Source organism: Heterodontus francisci, chromosome 27 (genome assembly GCF_036365525.1).
Source record: "Heterodontus francisci isolate sHetFra1 chromosome 27, sHetFra1.hap1, whole genome shotgun sequence".
Taxonomy (NCBI): domain Eukaryota; kingdom Metazoa; phylum Chordata; class Chondrichthyes; order Heterodontiformes; family Heterodontidae; genus Heterodontus; species Heterodontus francisci.
The window spans coordinates 2,988,647-3,006,073 of NC_090397.1; the positions used below are offsets into that span (position 1 = coordinate 2,988,647).

General features: G+C 44.6%; 1 protein-coding gene across 3 annotated transcripts in view; it reads right to left on the reverse strand.

Moving 5' to 3' along the window:
- Positions 1 to 17,427, reverse strand: part of alg1 (ALG1 chitobiosyldiphosphodolichol beta-mannosyltransferase) — a 129,558-nt gene that overhangs the window by 13,079 nt on the left and 99,052 nt on the right. For 2 of the 3 annotated variants that reach the window (XM_068058738.1, XM_068058737.1), the window contains exons 9-12: positions 17,015 to 17,074; positions 16,613 to 16,723; positions 16,051 to 16,165; positions 15,232 to 15,307 (exon numbers count right to left, since the gene is read on the reverse strand). In XM_068058738.1, coding sequence (XP_067914839.1) covers positions 15,232 to 15,307; positions 16,051 to 16,165; positions 16,613 to 16,723; positions 17,015 to 17,074 — 362 coding nt within the window. Of the gene's footprint in view, positions 1 to 14,301; positions 14,355 to 15,231; positions 15,308 to 16,050; positions 16,166 to 16,612; positions 16,724 to 17,014; positions 17,075 to 17,427 lie in introns of all 3 variants that reach the window. The other variant, XM_068058739.1, reaches the window with a different exon arrangement.

A 17,427-nucleotide genomic window follows, 5' to 3' on the forward strand; every position in this document is an offset into this window, starting at 1 on the left:
TCGGCACAGACTCGGTGGGCTGAAGGGTCTGTTTCAGTGCTGTATCTCGAAATTAAAAAATAAACAAATAAATCATAAACAGGGAGACAGGGGCTCTAAAGGTGCAAACTCAAGTTGAAATTTTTAGCACCTGGAAACAAAGGAAGCTCCGGGTTCATGTCTGTGGCCAGACCTGTCAATTCGGCACATTGAAAAAGGCAAATAACTATTCATTTTTGATTCTGGATAAATTCAATAGGCTTCCAGAAGTCTGATACCACGTAAGGCTGCTAAGAGTCGAACCCAATTCAAAAGCTGAGGTCTACAGAGGGAAAAGACCAATGGGGTCACCAGAGAGCGCCTTCCTCATGGAAGTCAAAGAACAAAGAACAGTACAGCACAGGAACAGGCCATTCGGCCCTCCAAGCCTGCGCCGATCTTGATGCCTGCTTAAACTAAAACCTTCTGCACTTCCAGGGACCATATCCCTCTATTCCCATCCTATTCATGTATTTGTCAAGATGCCTCTTAAACGTCGCTATCGTACCTGCTTCCACCACCTCCCCCGGCAGCAGGTTCCCGGCACTCACCACCCTCTGTGTAAAGAACATGCCTCGCACATCCCCTCTAAACTTTGCCCCTCGCACCTTAAACCTATGTCCCCCAGTAACTGACTCTCCCACCCTGGGAAAAAACTTCTGACTATCCACTCTGTCCATGCCGCTCATAACTTTGTAAACCTCTAAAATGTCGCCCCTCCACCTACGTCGTTCCAGTGAAAACAATCCGAGTTTATCCAACCTCTCCTCATAGATAATGCCCTCCAGACCAGGCAGCATCCTGGTAAACCTCGTCTGTACCCTCTCCAAAGCCTCCACGTCCTTCTGGTAGTGTGGCGACCAGAATTGCACGCAATATTCTAAGTGTGGCCTAACTAAAGTTCTGTACAGCTGCAGCATGACTTGCCAATTTTTATACTCTATGCCCCAACCGATGAAGGCAAGCATGCCGTATGCCTTCTTGACTACCTTATCCACCTGCGTTGCCACTTGCAGTGACCTGTGGACCTGTACGCCCAGATCTCTCTGCCTGTCAATACTCCGAGGGATTCTGCCATTTACTGTATACTTCCCACCTGCATTAGACCTTCCAAAATGCATTACCTCACATTTGTCCGGATTAAACTCCATCTGCCATTTCTCCGCCCAAGTCTCCAACCAATCTATATTCTGCTGTATCCTCTGACAATCCTCATCACGATCCGCAACTCCACCAACCTTTGTGTCGTCCGCAAACTTACTAATCAGACCAGCTATATTTTACTCCAAATCATTTATATATACTACAAACAGCAAAGGTCCCAGCACTGATCCCTGCGGAACACCACTAGTCACATCCCTCCATTCAGAAAAGCACCCTTCCACTGCTACCCTCTGTCTTCTTTGACAGAGCCAATTCTGTATCCATCTTGCCAGCTCACCTCTGATCCCGTGTGACTTCACCTTTTGTACCAGTCTGCCATGAGGGACCTTGTCAAAGGCTTTACTGAAGTCCATATAGACAACATCGACTGCCCTTCCTTCATCAATCACCTTTGTCACTTCCTCAAAAAACTCAATCAAGTTAGTGAGACACGACCTCCCCTTCACAAAACCATGTTGCCTCTCGCTAATAAGTTCGTTTGTTTCCAAATGGGAGTAAATCCTGTCCTGAAGAATCCTCTCTAATAATTTCACTACCACTGACATAAGGCTCACCAGCCTATAATTTCCTGAATTATCCTTGCTACCCTTCTTAAACAAAGGAACAACATTGGCTATTCTCCAGTCCTCTGGGACCTCACCTGTAGCCAATGAAGATACAAAGATTTCTGTCAAGGCCCCAGCAATTTCTTCCCTTGCCTCCCTCAGTATTCTGGGGTAGATCCCATCAGGCCCTGGGGAATTATCTACCTTAATGCTCTGCAAGACGCCCAACACCTCCTCCTTTTTGATATCGACATGACCCAGACTATCTACACTCCCTTCCCTCGACTCATCATCCACCAAGTCCTTCTCTTTGGTGAATACTGATGCAAAGTACTCATTTAGTACCTCGCCCATTTATTTTATTATTTATTTTTATTATTTAGAGATACAGCACTGAAACAGGCCCTTCGGCCCACCGAGTCTGTGTCGACCAACAACCACCCATTTATACTAACCCTGTAGAAATCCCATATTCCCTACCACCTACCTACACTCGGGGCAATTTACAATGGCCAATTTGCCTATCAACCCGCACGTCTTTGGCTGTGGGAGGAAACCTGAGCACCCGGCGAAAACCCACGCTGTCACAGGGAGAACTTGCAAACTCCGCACAGGCAGTACCCAGAATTGAACCCGGGTCCCTGGAGCTGTGAGGCTGCAGTGCTAGCCACTGTGCCGCCGTCTGGCTCCACATATAGATTCCCTCCTCTGTCCTTGAGTGGGCCAACCCTTTACCCTGGTTACCCTCTTGCCCTTTATATACGTATAAAAAGCCTTGGGATTTTCCTTAATCCTGTTTGCCAATGACTTTTCATGACCCCTTCTAGCCCTCCTAACTCCTTGCATAAGTTCCTTCCTCCTGTCTTTATATTCCTCAAGGGCTTCGTCTGTTCCCAGCCTTCCAGCCCTTATGAATGCTTCCTTTTTCTTTTTGACTAGGCTCACAATATCCCGCGTTATCCAAGGTTCCCGAAACTTGCCAAACTTATCCTGGTCCTGGATTCTAATCAACTGACGTTTGAAAGACTCCCACATGTCAGATGTTGATTTACCCTCAAACAGCCGCCCCTAATCTAAATTCTTCAGTTCCTGCCTAATATTGTTATAATTAGCCTTCCCCCAATTTAGCACCTTCACCCAAGGACTACTCTTATCCTTATCCACAAGTACCTTAAAACTTACGGAATTATGGTCACTGTTCCCGAAATGCTCCCCTACTGAAACTTCGACCACCTGACCGGGCTCATTCCCTAATACCAGGTCCAGTACGGCCCCATCCCTAGTTGGACTATCTACATACTGTTTCAAGAAGCCCTCCTGGATGCTTCTTACAAATTCTGCCCCATCCAAGCCCCTAGCACTAAGTGAGTCCCAGTCAATATAGGGGAAGTTAAAATCACCCACCACTACAACCCTGTTACCTTTACATCTTTCTAAAATCTGTCTACATATCTGCTCCTCTACCTCCCGCTGGCTGTTGGGATGCCTGTAGTCAACTCCCAACATCGTGACTGCACCCTTCCTATTCCTGAGCTCCACCCATATTGCCTCACTGCATGACCCCTCCGAGGTGTCCTCCCGCAGTACAGCTGTGATATTCTCCTTAACAAGTAATGCAACTCCCCCCACCCCTTTTACATCCCCCTCTATCCTGCCTGACGCTTCTAAAACCCGGAACATTTAGCTGCCAATCCTGTCCTTCCCTCAACCAAGTCTCTGTCATAGCAACAACATAGTTCCAGGTTGAAAGTGCTCAGAAGAAATGCGCGAAGAGGACATCGACTTTGAGAAGGACACTGGGAGATCCAACCTATTGCAACCGGGAGGAGTTTGGGACTTTTAACTGCAAAGATATCGCTTCAATGAGGACACAGTGTAATGTATAAATGCAGTGTGGGGTTTTCAAGTGTTTTAATAAATTACAGGGAAATACCTTTCTCTGTAACTTCATGCAGTTGCTTCTTACAAAGTACTGTTTAGTTAATGTTGATTTTTAGTTTAGTTATAGTAAAAGTCTTAAAAGTTTAAATCCTGTCGAGTAATTCTTTAAATTGGTCTGGGGAGTTCATATCTCATGTTTTAACATTAACAGTCTCAAGGAGGTTGTAATACCTAACAAAAATGAATCGCTTTACACTTTTCTGCATTAAATTTCATCTGACAATTGTCCACCCATGCCACCAGTCTATGTCTTCTTGAAGTCCATCACTTTCCTCCTCACAGTCATCCACAAATTTTGAAATTGTGTCCTGTACACCCAAGTCTACGTCATTAATATATATCAAGAAAAGCAGGGGTCCCAACACTGACCCCTGGGGAACACCAATTCATATCTTCCTCCAGTCTGAAAAACAACCATTCACAACTACTCTCCCTCTCCTGTCACTCAGCCAATTTGGTATCCATGCTGCTCTATCCCTTTTATTCCATAGGCTCTAATTTTGCTGTTATGTGGCACTTTATCAAATGCCTTTTGGAAGTCCATATAAACATCACTGCATTACCCTCATCAACCATCTCTGTTATCTCCTCAAGAAATGCAAACAAGTTAGTTGAACATGATTTGCCCTTAATAAATCCATGCTGGCTTTCCTTAATTAATCCACATTTGGCAAAGTGGCTGTTAATTTTGTCACAGATTATCGTTTCTAAGAGCTTTCCCATCACCGAGGTTAAATTGACTGGCCTGTAGTTGCTGGGCTTGTCCTTACACTGTATTTTGTACAAGGGGTGTAACATGTGCAATTTTCCAGTCCTCTGGCACCACTTCTGTATCCAAGGAGGATTGGAAGATTACGGCCAATACCTCCATATATTTCACTTACTTCCCACAGTATCCCTGGATGCATCTTATCCGGTCCTGGTGGCTTATCAACTTCAAGTACAGACAGCCTATCTAATACCTAATCAATTTTTAGCCCATCCAGTCCTCTTTCACCATGACTTGGGCAACATCTTCTTCCTTGGTAATTTAGTATCTCAGCCATGCCCTCTGCCTCCATGTGTAAATCCCCTTTTCGGGCCCAAATTACCCTTACTCCTCCTTTTACTATTTATGTGTCTATAGAAGATGGTAACAAGGGAATGGAGTTTGGAGAGGGGACTAAAAACAATGGCTTCAGTCTTTCCAATATTTAATTGGAAGAAATTTCTGTTCATCCAGTTCATCCAGTTTCTGAATGGAGGGCTGTTCCGCAGGGATCAGTGCTGGGACCTTTGCTGTTTGTATTATACATAAATGATTTGGAGGAAAATGTAGCTGGTCTGATTAGTAAGTTTGCGGACGACACAACAGTTGGTGGAGTTGCGGATAATGATGAGGATTGTCAGAGGATACAGCAGGATATAGATCAGTTGGAGACTTGGGCAGAGAAATGGCAGATGGAGTTTAATCTGGACAAATGTGAGGTAATGCATTTTGGAAGGTCTAATGCAGGTGGGAAGTATACAGTAAATGGCAGAACCCTTAGGAGTATTGACAGGCAGAGAGATCTGGGCGTACAGATCCACAGGTCACTGAAAGTGGCAACGCAGGTGGATAAGGTAGTCAAGAAGTCATTAGGCATGCTTGCCTTCATCGGTTGATGCATAGAGTATAAAAATTGGCAAGTCATGCTGCAGCTGTACAGAACCTTAGTTAGGCCACACTTAGAATATTGTGTGCAATTCTGGTCGCCACACTTCCAGAAGGGTGTGGAGGCTTTGAAGAGGTTTACCAGGATGTTGCCTGGTCTGGAGGGCATTAGCTATGAGGAGAGGTTGGATAAACTTGGATTGTTTTCACTGGAACGACGGAGGTGGAGGGGCGACATGATAGAGGTTTACAAAGTTATGAGCTGCATGGACAGAGTGGATAGTCAGAAGCTTTTTCCCAGGGTGAAAGAGTCAGTTACTAGGGGACATAGGTTTAAGGTGCGAGGGGCAAAGTTTAGACGGGATGTGCGAGGCAAGTTCTTTACACAGAGGGTGGTGAGTGCCTGGAACCTGCTGCTGGGGGAGGTGGTGGAAGCAGGTACGATAGCGACGTTTAAGAGGCATCTTGTCAAATACATGAATAGGATGGGAATAGAGGGATACGGTCCCCGGAAGTGCAGAAGGGTTTAGTTTAGACAGGCATCAAGATCAGCGCAGGCTTGGAGGGCCGAATGGCCTGTTCCTGTGCTGTACTGTCCTTTACTCTTTGAAATGTCACATATGCTGTCTGATAATTTAGTAACAGTGGACGGAGTCGAGAGAGGTGGTGTTGAGGTAAAGCTGGGTGTCTTCAACGCACCTATGAAAACTAACTCTGCTTTCAGATGATGTCTCCAAGGGGCAGCTTGTAGATGAGGGATAGGAGGAGGGACAAGGATAGAGGCAATGATGCAGGAGTGTGAAGCAAAGCCATTGCAAGTGATATTCTGGCTACGATTAGATGGTTAATAATGGAACAAGGTGAGAGCAATCCCACCCAATGGGACGATAGTGGAGAGGCATTGGAGGAGGATGGTGGGGGTCAACTGTGTCAAAGGCTGTAGACAGGTCAAGAAGGACAAGGAGGGATAGTTTATGTTTGTCACAGTTACACAGGATGTCATTTGTGACTTTGATGAAAGATGTTTCAGGATGGGAAGAGATTTGAGAGGTAACAGCACGTTCAAGGACAAGTTGGGTGGTCAGCAGTTCAGTGACAATAGGGTCGAGAAAGCAGGAGGTGGGTCTCATGAACCGGATGAGCTTGAGGAGGGCGTAAGGGGAGATAGGAGTGAAACTGAAAAAAGATGTGAGTTTAGGGCTAGGGCAGGGGAACTTTCAATGTATGGGCAGATATCTGGTTGGTAGCCAGTTACCAACGGAATGCCAAGGTTGGGATACTAATTATAATTTTTATAAATAATTTGAAGAGAAATTGTATTGAAATTAGCAGACAATGTATAAGAACTTAAGTAGGCCATTAAGCCCCATCTAACCTGTTGTGTCATTCAATTAGATCATACCAATTAGAAGCAATGGCAAATTATGAATATCAATATACACAAATTCAAAAGTATATTGACAAGTTTGATCTATGGACGAAGAAATGGCAGATGTAATACAGGAAAATGTATGTTTATGAGATATGATGCAGGGAAATATTATGTGGATTACTTGCTAAATGGAAATGTACTTTTTTAAAAATTCATTCATGGGATGTGGGCGTCGCTGGCTCGGCCAACATTTATTATCACAGAATCACAGAACAATACAGTGCAGAAGAGGCCCTTCGGCCCATCGAGTCTGCGTTAAAGACACCTGACCTGTCTACCTAATCCCATTGCCAGCACTTGGCCCATAGCCTTGAATGTTATGACGTGCCAAGTGCTGATCCAGGTACTTTTTAAAGCATGTGAGGTAACCCGCCTCTACCACCCTCCCAGGCAGGGCATTCCAGACTGTCATCACCGTCTGGGTAAAAAAGTTCTTCCTCAAATCCCCCTTAAACCTCCTGCCCCTCACCTTAAACTTTGTGTCCCCTCGTAACTGACCCTTCACCTAAGGGGAACAGCTGCTCCCTATCCACCCTGTCCATGCCCCTCATAATCTTGTACACCTCGATCAGGTCACCCCTCAGTCTTCTCTGCTCCAGTGAAAACAACCCAAGCCTATCCAACCTCTCTTCATAGCTTAAATGTTCCATCCCAGGCAACATCCTGGTGAATCGCCTCTGCACCCCCTCCAGTACAATCACATCCTTCCTATAATTTGGTGACCAGAATTGCACACAGTACTCCAGCTGTGGCCTTACCAAAGTTCTGTACAACGCCAACATGACCTCCCTGCTTTTGTAATCTATGCCTCGATTGATAAAGGCAAGTGTCCCAAATGCTTTTTTCACCACCCTATTAACCTGCCCTTCTGCCTTCAGAGATCTATGGACAAACACGCCAAGGTCCCTTTGTTCCTCGGAACTTCCCAGTGTCAGGCCATTCATTGAATACTTCCGTGTCACATTACTCCTCCCAAAGTGTATCACCTCACACTTTTCAGGGTTAAATTCCATCTGCCACTTTTCTGCCCATTTGACCATCCCATCTATATCTTCCTGTAACCCAAGACACTCAACCTCACTGATAACCACTCGGCCAATCTTCCTGTCATCCGCGAACTTACTGATCCTACCCCCCCACATAGTCATCTATGTCGTTTATATGAATGACAAATAGGGGACCCAGCACAGATCCCTGTGGTACGCCACTGCACACTGGCTTCCAGTCACTAAAACAGCCGTCTGTCATCACTCTCTGTCTCCTACAGCTAAGCCAATTTTGAATCCACCTTATCAAGTTACCCTGTATCCCATGTGCATTTGCTTTCTTGATAAGTCTCCCATGTGGGACCTTGTCCAAGGCTTTGCTGAAATCCATGTAAACTACATCAACTGCACTACCCTCATCAATACACCTGGTCACATGCTCAAAAAATTCAATCAAATTTCTTAGGCATGACCTCCCTCTGACAAAGCCATGCTGACTATTCCTAATCAAATTTTGCCTTTCCAAGTGGAGATAGATTCTCTCCTTCAGAATTTTCTCCACTATTTTCCCTACCACTGACGTGAGACTCACTGGTCTGTAGTTCCCTGGCTTATCTCCACAACCTTTCTTAAATAGTGGGACCACATTAGCTGTTCTCCAGTCCTCTGGCACCTCCCCTGTGGCCAGAGGGGAATTAAAAATTAGGGTCAGAGCCCCTGCAATCTCCACCCTCGCCCCCCACAGCATCCTGGGACACAAATCGTCCGGACCTGGAGATTTGTCCACTTTTAAGCCTGCCAAAACCTCCAATACCTTGTCAGTCCCTTTGACAATTTGCTCAAGCACCTCACAGTCTCTCTCTCTGAGTTCCATATCTACATCCTCATTCTCTTGGGTGAAGACAGATATGAAGTATTCGTTCAACACCCTACCAATGTCCTCTGGCTCCACCCACAGATTTCCCCCTTGGTCCCTAATGGGTCCTACTCTTTCCCTGGTTATCCTCTTCCCATTGATATACTTAGAGAATATCTTGGGATTTTCCCTACTTTTACCAGCCAGAGCTTTCTCATATCCCCTCTTTGCTCTCCTAATTGCTTTCTTGAGCTCCATCCTTCACTTTCTGTACTCCACTAATGCTTCCGTTGATTTGTTCTCCTCATATTTGCTAAATGCCTCTCTTTTCCTTCTCATCATACCCTGAATGTTTCTGGTCATCCATGGTTCTCTGGGCTTGTTGCTCCAACCTATTACCCTAGAGGGAACATGTTGGGCCTGTACCCTCCCCATTTCCTTTTTGAATGCCCCCCCACTGCTCTTCTGTAGATTTCCTGACAAGTAACTCTTTCCAGTCTACCTTGGCCAGATCCTGCCTCATTTTACTAAAATTCGTTCTCCCCAATCCAAAACCTTTTTTTGCAACTTGTCTATTTCTTTCTCCATAACAAGCTTAAATTGTACCATGTTGTGGTCGCTATCACCACAATGCTCCCCCACCAACACATCAACCACCTGTCCGGCTTCATTCCCCAGAATTAGGTCCAGAACTGCACCCTCCCTTGTTGGATCCTCTACAAATTGAGCTAAAAAGTTCTCCTGTATACATTTTAAGAACTCCACTCCATCTAAGCCCTTAACATGATGACTGTCCCAATTAATGTTGGGAAAGTTGAAATCACCTAATATAATTACCCTATTATTATTTTTACACACCTCTGTGAATTGCGCACATATTTGCTCCTCAATTTCCCGCTGACTATCTGGGGGTCTATAATAAACACCTAGCAATGTGGCTGTCCCTTTTTTATTCCTAAACTCTACCCATAAAGCTTCATTTGATGCCCCCTCCATGATATCATCTCTCCTTACTGCAGTAACTGACTCCTTAACTAATATTGCAATGCCCCCTCCTCTGTCTCACCTGAAGATTCTATATCCCGGGATATTGAGCTACCAATCCTGCCCCTCCCTCAACCATGTCTCCGTGATGGTTACTATATCACAATTCCACGTGTCAATCCTTAACTCATCCGTTTTACCTGTAATACTCCCTGTAATAATCCCTAATTGCCCTTGAGAAGGTGGTGGTGAGCTGCCTTGTTGAACCGCTGCAGTCCATGTGGGGTAGGTACACCCACGCTGCTGTTAGGAAGGGAGCTCCAGGATTTTGACCCAGCAACAGTGAAGGAACGGCGATATAGTTCCAAGTCAGGATGGTATGTGACTTGGAGGGGAACTTGCAGGTGGTGGTGTTCCCATGCATCTGTTGCCCTTGTCCCTCTAGGTGGTAGAGGTCGCGGGTTTAGAAGGTGCTGTCCAAGGAGCCTTGGTGCGTTGCTGCAGTGTATCTTGTAAATGGTACACAATGCTGCCACTGTGCGTCAGTGGTGCAGGGAGTGAATGTTTGTGGATGGGGTGACCATCAAGTTGGCTGCTTTGTCCTGGATGGTGTCGAGCTTCTTGAGTGTTGTTGGAGCTGCACCCATCCAGGCAAGTGGAAAGTATTTCATCACACACCTGACTTGTGCATTGTAGATGGTGGACAGGCTTTGGGGAGTCAGGAGGTGAGTTACCCGCTGCAGCATTCCTAGCCTCTGACCTGCTCTTGTAGCTACGGTATTTATATGGCTACTCCAGTTCAGTTGCTGGTCAATGGCAACACTAGGATGTTGACAGTGGGGGATTCAGCGATTGAAATGCCATTGAACGTCAAGAGGAGATGATTAGATTCTCTCTTGTTGGAGATGGTCATTGCCTGGCACTTGTGTGGCGTGAATGTTACTTGCCGCTTATCTGCCCAAGCCTGGATATTGTCCAAGTCTTACTGCATTTCTACACAGACTGCTTCAGTATCTGAGGAGTCACGAATGGTGCTGAACATTGTGCAATCATCAGCGAACATTCCCACTTCTGACCTTATGAGTGAAGGAAGGTCATTGATGAAGCAACTGAAGATGGTTAGGCCTAGGACACTACCCTGAGGAATGCCTACAGTGATATCCTGGAGCTCAGATGATTGACCTCCAACAACCACAACCATCTTACTTTGTGCTAGGTATGACTCCAACCAGCGGAGAGTTTTCCCCGATTTCCATTGACTTCAATTTTGCTTGGGCTCCTTGATGCCATACTTGGTCAAATGCTGCCTTGATGTCAAGGGCAGTCACTCTCACCTCACCTCTTGAGTTCAGCTCTTTTGTCCATGTTTGAACCAAGGCTGTAATGAGGTCAGGAGCTGAGTGGCCCTGGTGGAACCCAACTGAGCGTCACTGAGCAGGTTATTGCTAAGCAAGCGCCGCTTGAAAGCACTGTCGATGACACCTTCCATCAGTTTACTGATGGTCGAGAGTAGACTGATGGGGCAGTAATTGGCCGGGTTGGACTTGCCCTGCTTTTTGTGTACAGGACATAACTGGGCAAATTTCCACATTACCAAGTAGATGCCAGTGTTGTAGCTGTACTAGAACAGCTTGGCTCGGGGCGCGGCAAGTTCTGGAGCACGGGCCTTCAGTACTATTGCCGGAATGTTGTCAGGGCCCATAGCTTTTGCAGTATCCAGTGCCTTCAATCGTTTCTTAATATCACGCAGAGTGAATCGAATTGGCTGAAGTCTGGTATCTGTGATGCTGGGGACGTCAGGAGGAGGCAGAGATGGATTATCAACTCAGCACTTCTGGCTGAAGACTGTTGCAAATGCTTCAGCCTTACCTTTCGCACTGAAGCGCTGGGCTCCTCCATTATTGAAGATGGGGATATTTGTGGAGCCACCTCCTCCGGTTACTTGTTTAATTGTCCGCCACCATTCACAACTGGATGTGACAGGACTGCAGAGCTTAGATCTGATCCGTTGGCTATGGGATCGCTTAGCTCTGTTTATCGCATGCTGCTTACACAATTTGGCACGCAGATAGTCCTGTGTTACAGCTTCACCAGGTTGACACCTCATTTTGAGGTATGCCTGGTGCTGCTCCTGGCATGCCCTCCTTCACTCTTCCTTGAACCAGGGTGGGTCTCCTGGCTTGATGGCAATGGTAGAGTGGGGGAATTGCCAGGCCATGAGGTTACAGATTGTGGTTGAGTACAATTCTGCTGCTGCTGATGGACCACAGTGCCTCATGGATGCTTAGTTTTGCATTGCTAGATCTGTTCAAAATCTTTCCCATTTAGCACGGTGATAGTGCCACACAACAAGATGGAGGGTATCCTCCATGTGAAGGCAGGACTTCGTCTCCACAAGGACTGTGCAGTGGTCATTCCTACCAATACTGTCATGGACAGATGCATCTGCAGCAAGCAGATTGGTGAGGACGAGGTCAAGTATGTTTTGCCCTCTTGTTGGTTCCCTCACCACCTGCCGCAGACCCAGTCTAGCAGCTATGTCCTTTAGGACTCGATCAGCTCGGTCAGTACTGGTGCTACCGAGCTACTCTTGGTGATGGACATTGAAGTCCTCCACCCAGAGAACATTCTGTGCCCTTGCCACTCTCAGTGCTTCCTCCAAGTGGTGTTCAACATGGAGGAGTACTGACTCATCAGCTGAGGGAGGGCAGTAGGTGGTAATCAGCAGGAGGTTTCCTTGCCTATGTTTGACCTGATGCCATGATACTTCATGGGGTCCGGAGTCGATGTTGAGGACTCCCAGGGAAAATCATTCCCGACTGTATACCACTGTGCTGCCACCTCCGCTGGGTCTGTCCTGCCGGTGGGACAGGACATACCTGGGAATGGTGATGTGGTGTCTGGGACATTGTCTGTAATACTTCAGGTATCGGAGCAGGACAGACCATGGGGCTTTAGTGGACAGGTTACTAAAACCATCCAAATAATGTTCCTAGGCTGTTAAAAAAAAATTAAACAGAATGTTGGAATACATGGCAAGTGTTATAACATAAACCCAGTGAGGTCATTTTAAAACCGTATTTGGACTAGAAAGGTTACATCTGGGAGTAGTATACACAGCTTTGGTCTTCTTATTTCAAAAGGGATATTCCACTGTTAGATGGGGTACAGAGAAGACCTACACAATTGATCCCAGAATTTAAGGGGATTAAATATGGAAAGTTTGACTGCCCTGGGTCTTATTGGATAGGCCTTAATAGAACAGATTAATGTGGATAAAAGATCATCACAGATTAATTGATAGAGAGAGAGAGAGAGAGAGAGAGAGAGAGAGAGAGAGAGAGAGAGAGAGAGAGAGAGAGAGAGAGAGAGAGAGAGAGAGAGAGAGAGAGAGAGAGAGAGAGAGAGAATCTGAAATCTAGAGATATTTTAGTGCAATGACAGACAAGATATGGGATGAATGAAGATATGTCGATGGGTGATCAACTTTACTGCTGTAGACAATAAACCCTTGGATGAGAATTGCATCACATGATGTTCACAGTATACAAGTTTACAATAGTTAAGTGAGTTTACCTTTGGTTATTGAAGTATAGTAGGAAAGTGCTGAATATGGGCAACCTTCTAGAGATAAGAGATGAGGTCAAATGTCTGTACTGCCAGACTGGACAAATCTGGTTTAGGACAGTTTTCAGACAGAGAATTGCACGTGTGATTCCATCATATCCTAAAAGTGGGTGTGTTACAGAAGATATATCAACGTTACTGTATCTTGTAACCTGCAGGCTGCTGGAACGGAAAACACCCGAGGTAAAGTTCAAGATGTGCAAGATTTCCTCCAACGGATTATCTATTTACAGGTTGCAGACACAAGTCAGTTGCATGTGTACTATCATTGACGTTTCAATATAAGGTAAGGCACAGGACACAAAATCAGCTGAACCTTGAATTTTTAGATTCTCGGACCTGTTCATTAATGGGATATGGCAGAAGCTAAAATCTTGCAAGTATGTGAAAAAGATTACTGGCGTGGGTGGAAGAAGAAATCTAAATGTGTTTCAAAGGAATAGCTTTTCATAGAAACATAGGAAATAGGAGCAGGAGTAGGCCATTTGGCCCTTCGAGCCTGCTCCGCCATCCAACCCAGTAACCTGTTCCCGCTTTCCCCCCATATCCTTTGGCCCCTTTCACCCCAAGAGCTATATCTAACTCCTTCTTGAAAACATACAATGTTTTGGCCTCAACTGCTTTCTGTGGTAGTGAATTCCACAGGCTCACCACTCTCTGGGTGAAGAAATTTCTCATCTCAGTCCTGAAAGGTTTACCCCGTATCCTTAGACTATGACTCCTGGCTCTGGACTCCCCCACCATCGGGAACATCCTTCTTCCTGCATGTACCTTGTCAAGTCCTGTTAGAATTTTACAGGTTTCTATGAGATCCCCCCCACCCCCATTCTTCTGAACTCCAGTGAATATAATCCTAACCGACTCAATCTCTCTTCATACATCAGTCCCACCATCCAAGGAATCAGTCTGGTAAACCTTCGCTGCACTCCCTCTATAGCAAGAACATCCTTCCTCAGATAAGGAGACCAAAACTGCACACAATATTCCAGGTGCGGCCTCACCAAGGCTCTGTATAATTGCAGCAAGACATCCCTGCTGCTGTACTCGAATCCTCTCGCTATGAAGGCCAACACACCATTTGCCTTTTTTACCGCCTGTTGCAGCTGCATGCTTACCTTCAGCGACTGGTGTACGAGAACACCCAGTTTCGTTCAGAACTGAATGAGCTCTGAAAATAAAAGATACAACAGCTAGATCTTACATTAGCTTCCCCATTAGATTGGGAGGTACTCATTAACTGTTCCAAAAAACTACTTTGTTATTCTTCCTTGATGTGTTGTAATTTTTTTGGAATGCTCAGTATCATCTTAATGGCAGACTTGGTATCTCTTTAATAGATTTTCCCATGACTTGTTTAACTATGGTGGCTATTGTAGAGGTTACAGGATGGGAGGGTAACTAGTCTGAACTAGAATCTGGGCCCAAACTAGTCAAAAGCATTAGGTGATAGCCAAAGTTCTAATTTTTGCATTCCATACACCATCAACAATCTATGTTAGCAATCTTTCGAGATTGTAATTATGCTGAAGTTTTTACTTTTCAGTTTATAGCCAGATAATAATCTGCCTTCCTGTTTTTGCTACCAAAGTGGATAACCTCACATTTATCCACATCATACTGCATCTGCCATGCATTAGCCCACAAACTCAACTTGTCCAAATCACCCTGAAGCCTCTCTGCATCCTCCTCACAACTCACCTTCCCACCCAGTTTTGTGTCATCTGCAAATTTGGAGATATTACATTTAGTTCCCTCATCTAAATCATTAATATATATTGTGAATTGCTGTGGTCCTAGCACCGATCCCTGTGGTACCCCATTAGTTACTGCCTGCTGTTCGGAAAAAGACCCATTTATCCCTACTCTTTGTTTCCTGTCTGCCAACCAATTTTCTATCCATCACAATACACTACCCCCAATCCCATGCGCTTTAATTTTACACGCTAATCTCTTATGTGGGACTTTGTCGAAAGCCTTCTGAAAGTGAAGATGATTTTTCAAGATGCAAATATCCACCATTTCTTTCAGCACAGTATTTGCTTTACCTTTAGTTGCTCAGCCAGTTCTTGGGAATTTTTAAATATTAAACCATTTTCTTCATGTTTCACAAGTTCATGCAAACTGTAAAATAGAGGGAGAAAGGTGCAATTTACTTTCATTACCAAAGAAAGGACGGCAGTTAATAAAAAAAATTGGACATCAATCGCATCAGCAAATTAGTTTGAAGTGAGACTGGGCAGCAATAGTAGCAAGTGCAGAAGTCTGAACTTCCATAACTTTAATGAAAGATAAAAATATCAAAATTGGTTTCGAAAAAAAATACAATTTTAAACCTATTTCTTTCCAGGCAGGGGGGTGGCAGTGCTGGCTGCCTCTGGGGCCATGGTGGCACTGAAGCTACTTTGCTGACGGAGTGTGGGGATCTGCTGGTTCTGAAGCTCCAGTTTAGTGGTAAAGCTGGTCATGCTGGTGCGTCTGGCACTGGAAAGGTAATGGCTGTGTACTTAACAACAGGAAATGCTATTAAGCTGACACCTGAAGGCATGATGAACTGTTGACATTTTAACAAGGCAAAAGCCTGTCAGAGATGTTTCTCTGCTTCTGGAGCACAAGACTCACTTACAATTTTATTATGTAGATGAAGGTAATAAATTAATAAAACAACTGTAGCTCGTGAAACACAATATACTGACATGTTTGGCCAGCTCCAATTTTAATAAGAGGAAATCACTTAACAGGGTTTGTTAAGATTAAAAGAGAAATAGTGTTACCAGACAACAATCTTATAACAAAAGTGTTCCCACTCAGAACCGATAGGGGTGATGGTTAAAAGATCAGAAAGATAATATTTGCTTTATACGTACCACTGGAAATCAATTGCACATACAGGCAAACAACACCCAAACATGTCAACCACCTTCATAGGCAAATCTAGCCCGCTGGTTGATTTATGAAGACAAACTCCTAGATCACCAGAGCCTGCAAAATTATTATAAGATATAAGTTATGCAGAAGAAAATGACATTACAATGTTTGATTTTGCTACATTGTGGAACTTGTATTTTGTATGAAATATTTCAATTATCTGTGAGAATTTTAAAGCTTTAGTGATTTTGATGATAACATTGTAGGGTTCTGTAGCTTCACACAATTTCCAATGTTTCCAGGGATACGATAAAATTCTTCACCTGCAGAACTCAATTTCACCACCAAATATTAAAGCTCATTTAGCTCAATGATGTTTCCTAGACAGCAAATCAACGCATTATATAAGGCAAGACACTGAGATCTAAAGAATGTGTAAAGCAAGGTTGAAAAAGATTTATCTAATAAAGTTTGGATAGTGAAGTAAAATCAAATATTTATTAAAATTATTGCCAATATAACACAAATAACACTTCTATTTAATTATCTGAGGAATTTTACCCAGCAGCACTGGATAGTCTTCTGCTTCCAGCCACAAAGTGCAAATATGAACATATTTAAAATGCATTTTTTCAATTAGCTGGTTATAAAATTCCTGTAGTGGACCTTTCCCTGAAAAACAGGAAGATAAATTTAAATACAAAATTCACATTCAGTGAAACTGCAGGATGTTTTGGAGGGGGCAAGGGGGTGGAAGGGTCAAGGGGAGGCGAGGAGGGGCGAGGCGGGGGATCCAAGGAGAGGGTGAGGTGGGGGATGAGGAGAGGTCAAGGCGGGTGAGGCAGTGGAAGGAGGTGTTGAGGAGGGGCAAAGCAAGGGAAGAGAGGGCATGGAGGGCAGAGGAGGGGGTGAAGGAGGGGGACAGAAAAAAAGAGAATGGACAAAATTTGTACTGAAATATACCTGTAATGACACAAACAACGGTAGGTAATGCTGTACCACTGGTTATGAAGCCTTCATACTCTGTCAAAAGAACACAATTACATAAAATGCATTAATTTACAAAACAGGTTCATAATTTCAAAAGCAATCCAATTATCTTAGTTAATTTCTGATTCATGAATAACTGTCTTACCACAAAAATAACAACTTGTCAGGAGCAATCTCAACTAAATTTTAAGCAGTTATGGGGTCAGCCATGGCTCAATGAGAGTGCTCTTGCCCGAGTTAGAAGGCTGTGGGTTCAATCTCCACTCCGGAGATTTGGGCATGTAATCTAGACCAAGGGAGGTGTCATCTTTCCAATGAGATGTTCAACCGAGACCCTGTTGACTATCTCAGGTGGATGTAAAAGATTCCAAAGCACAATGAGAAAA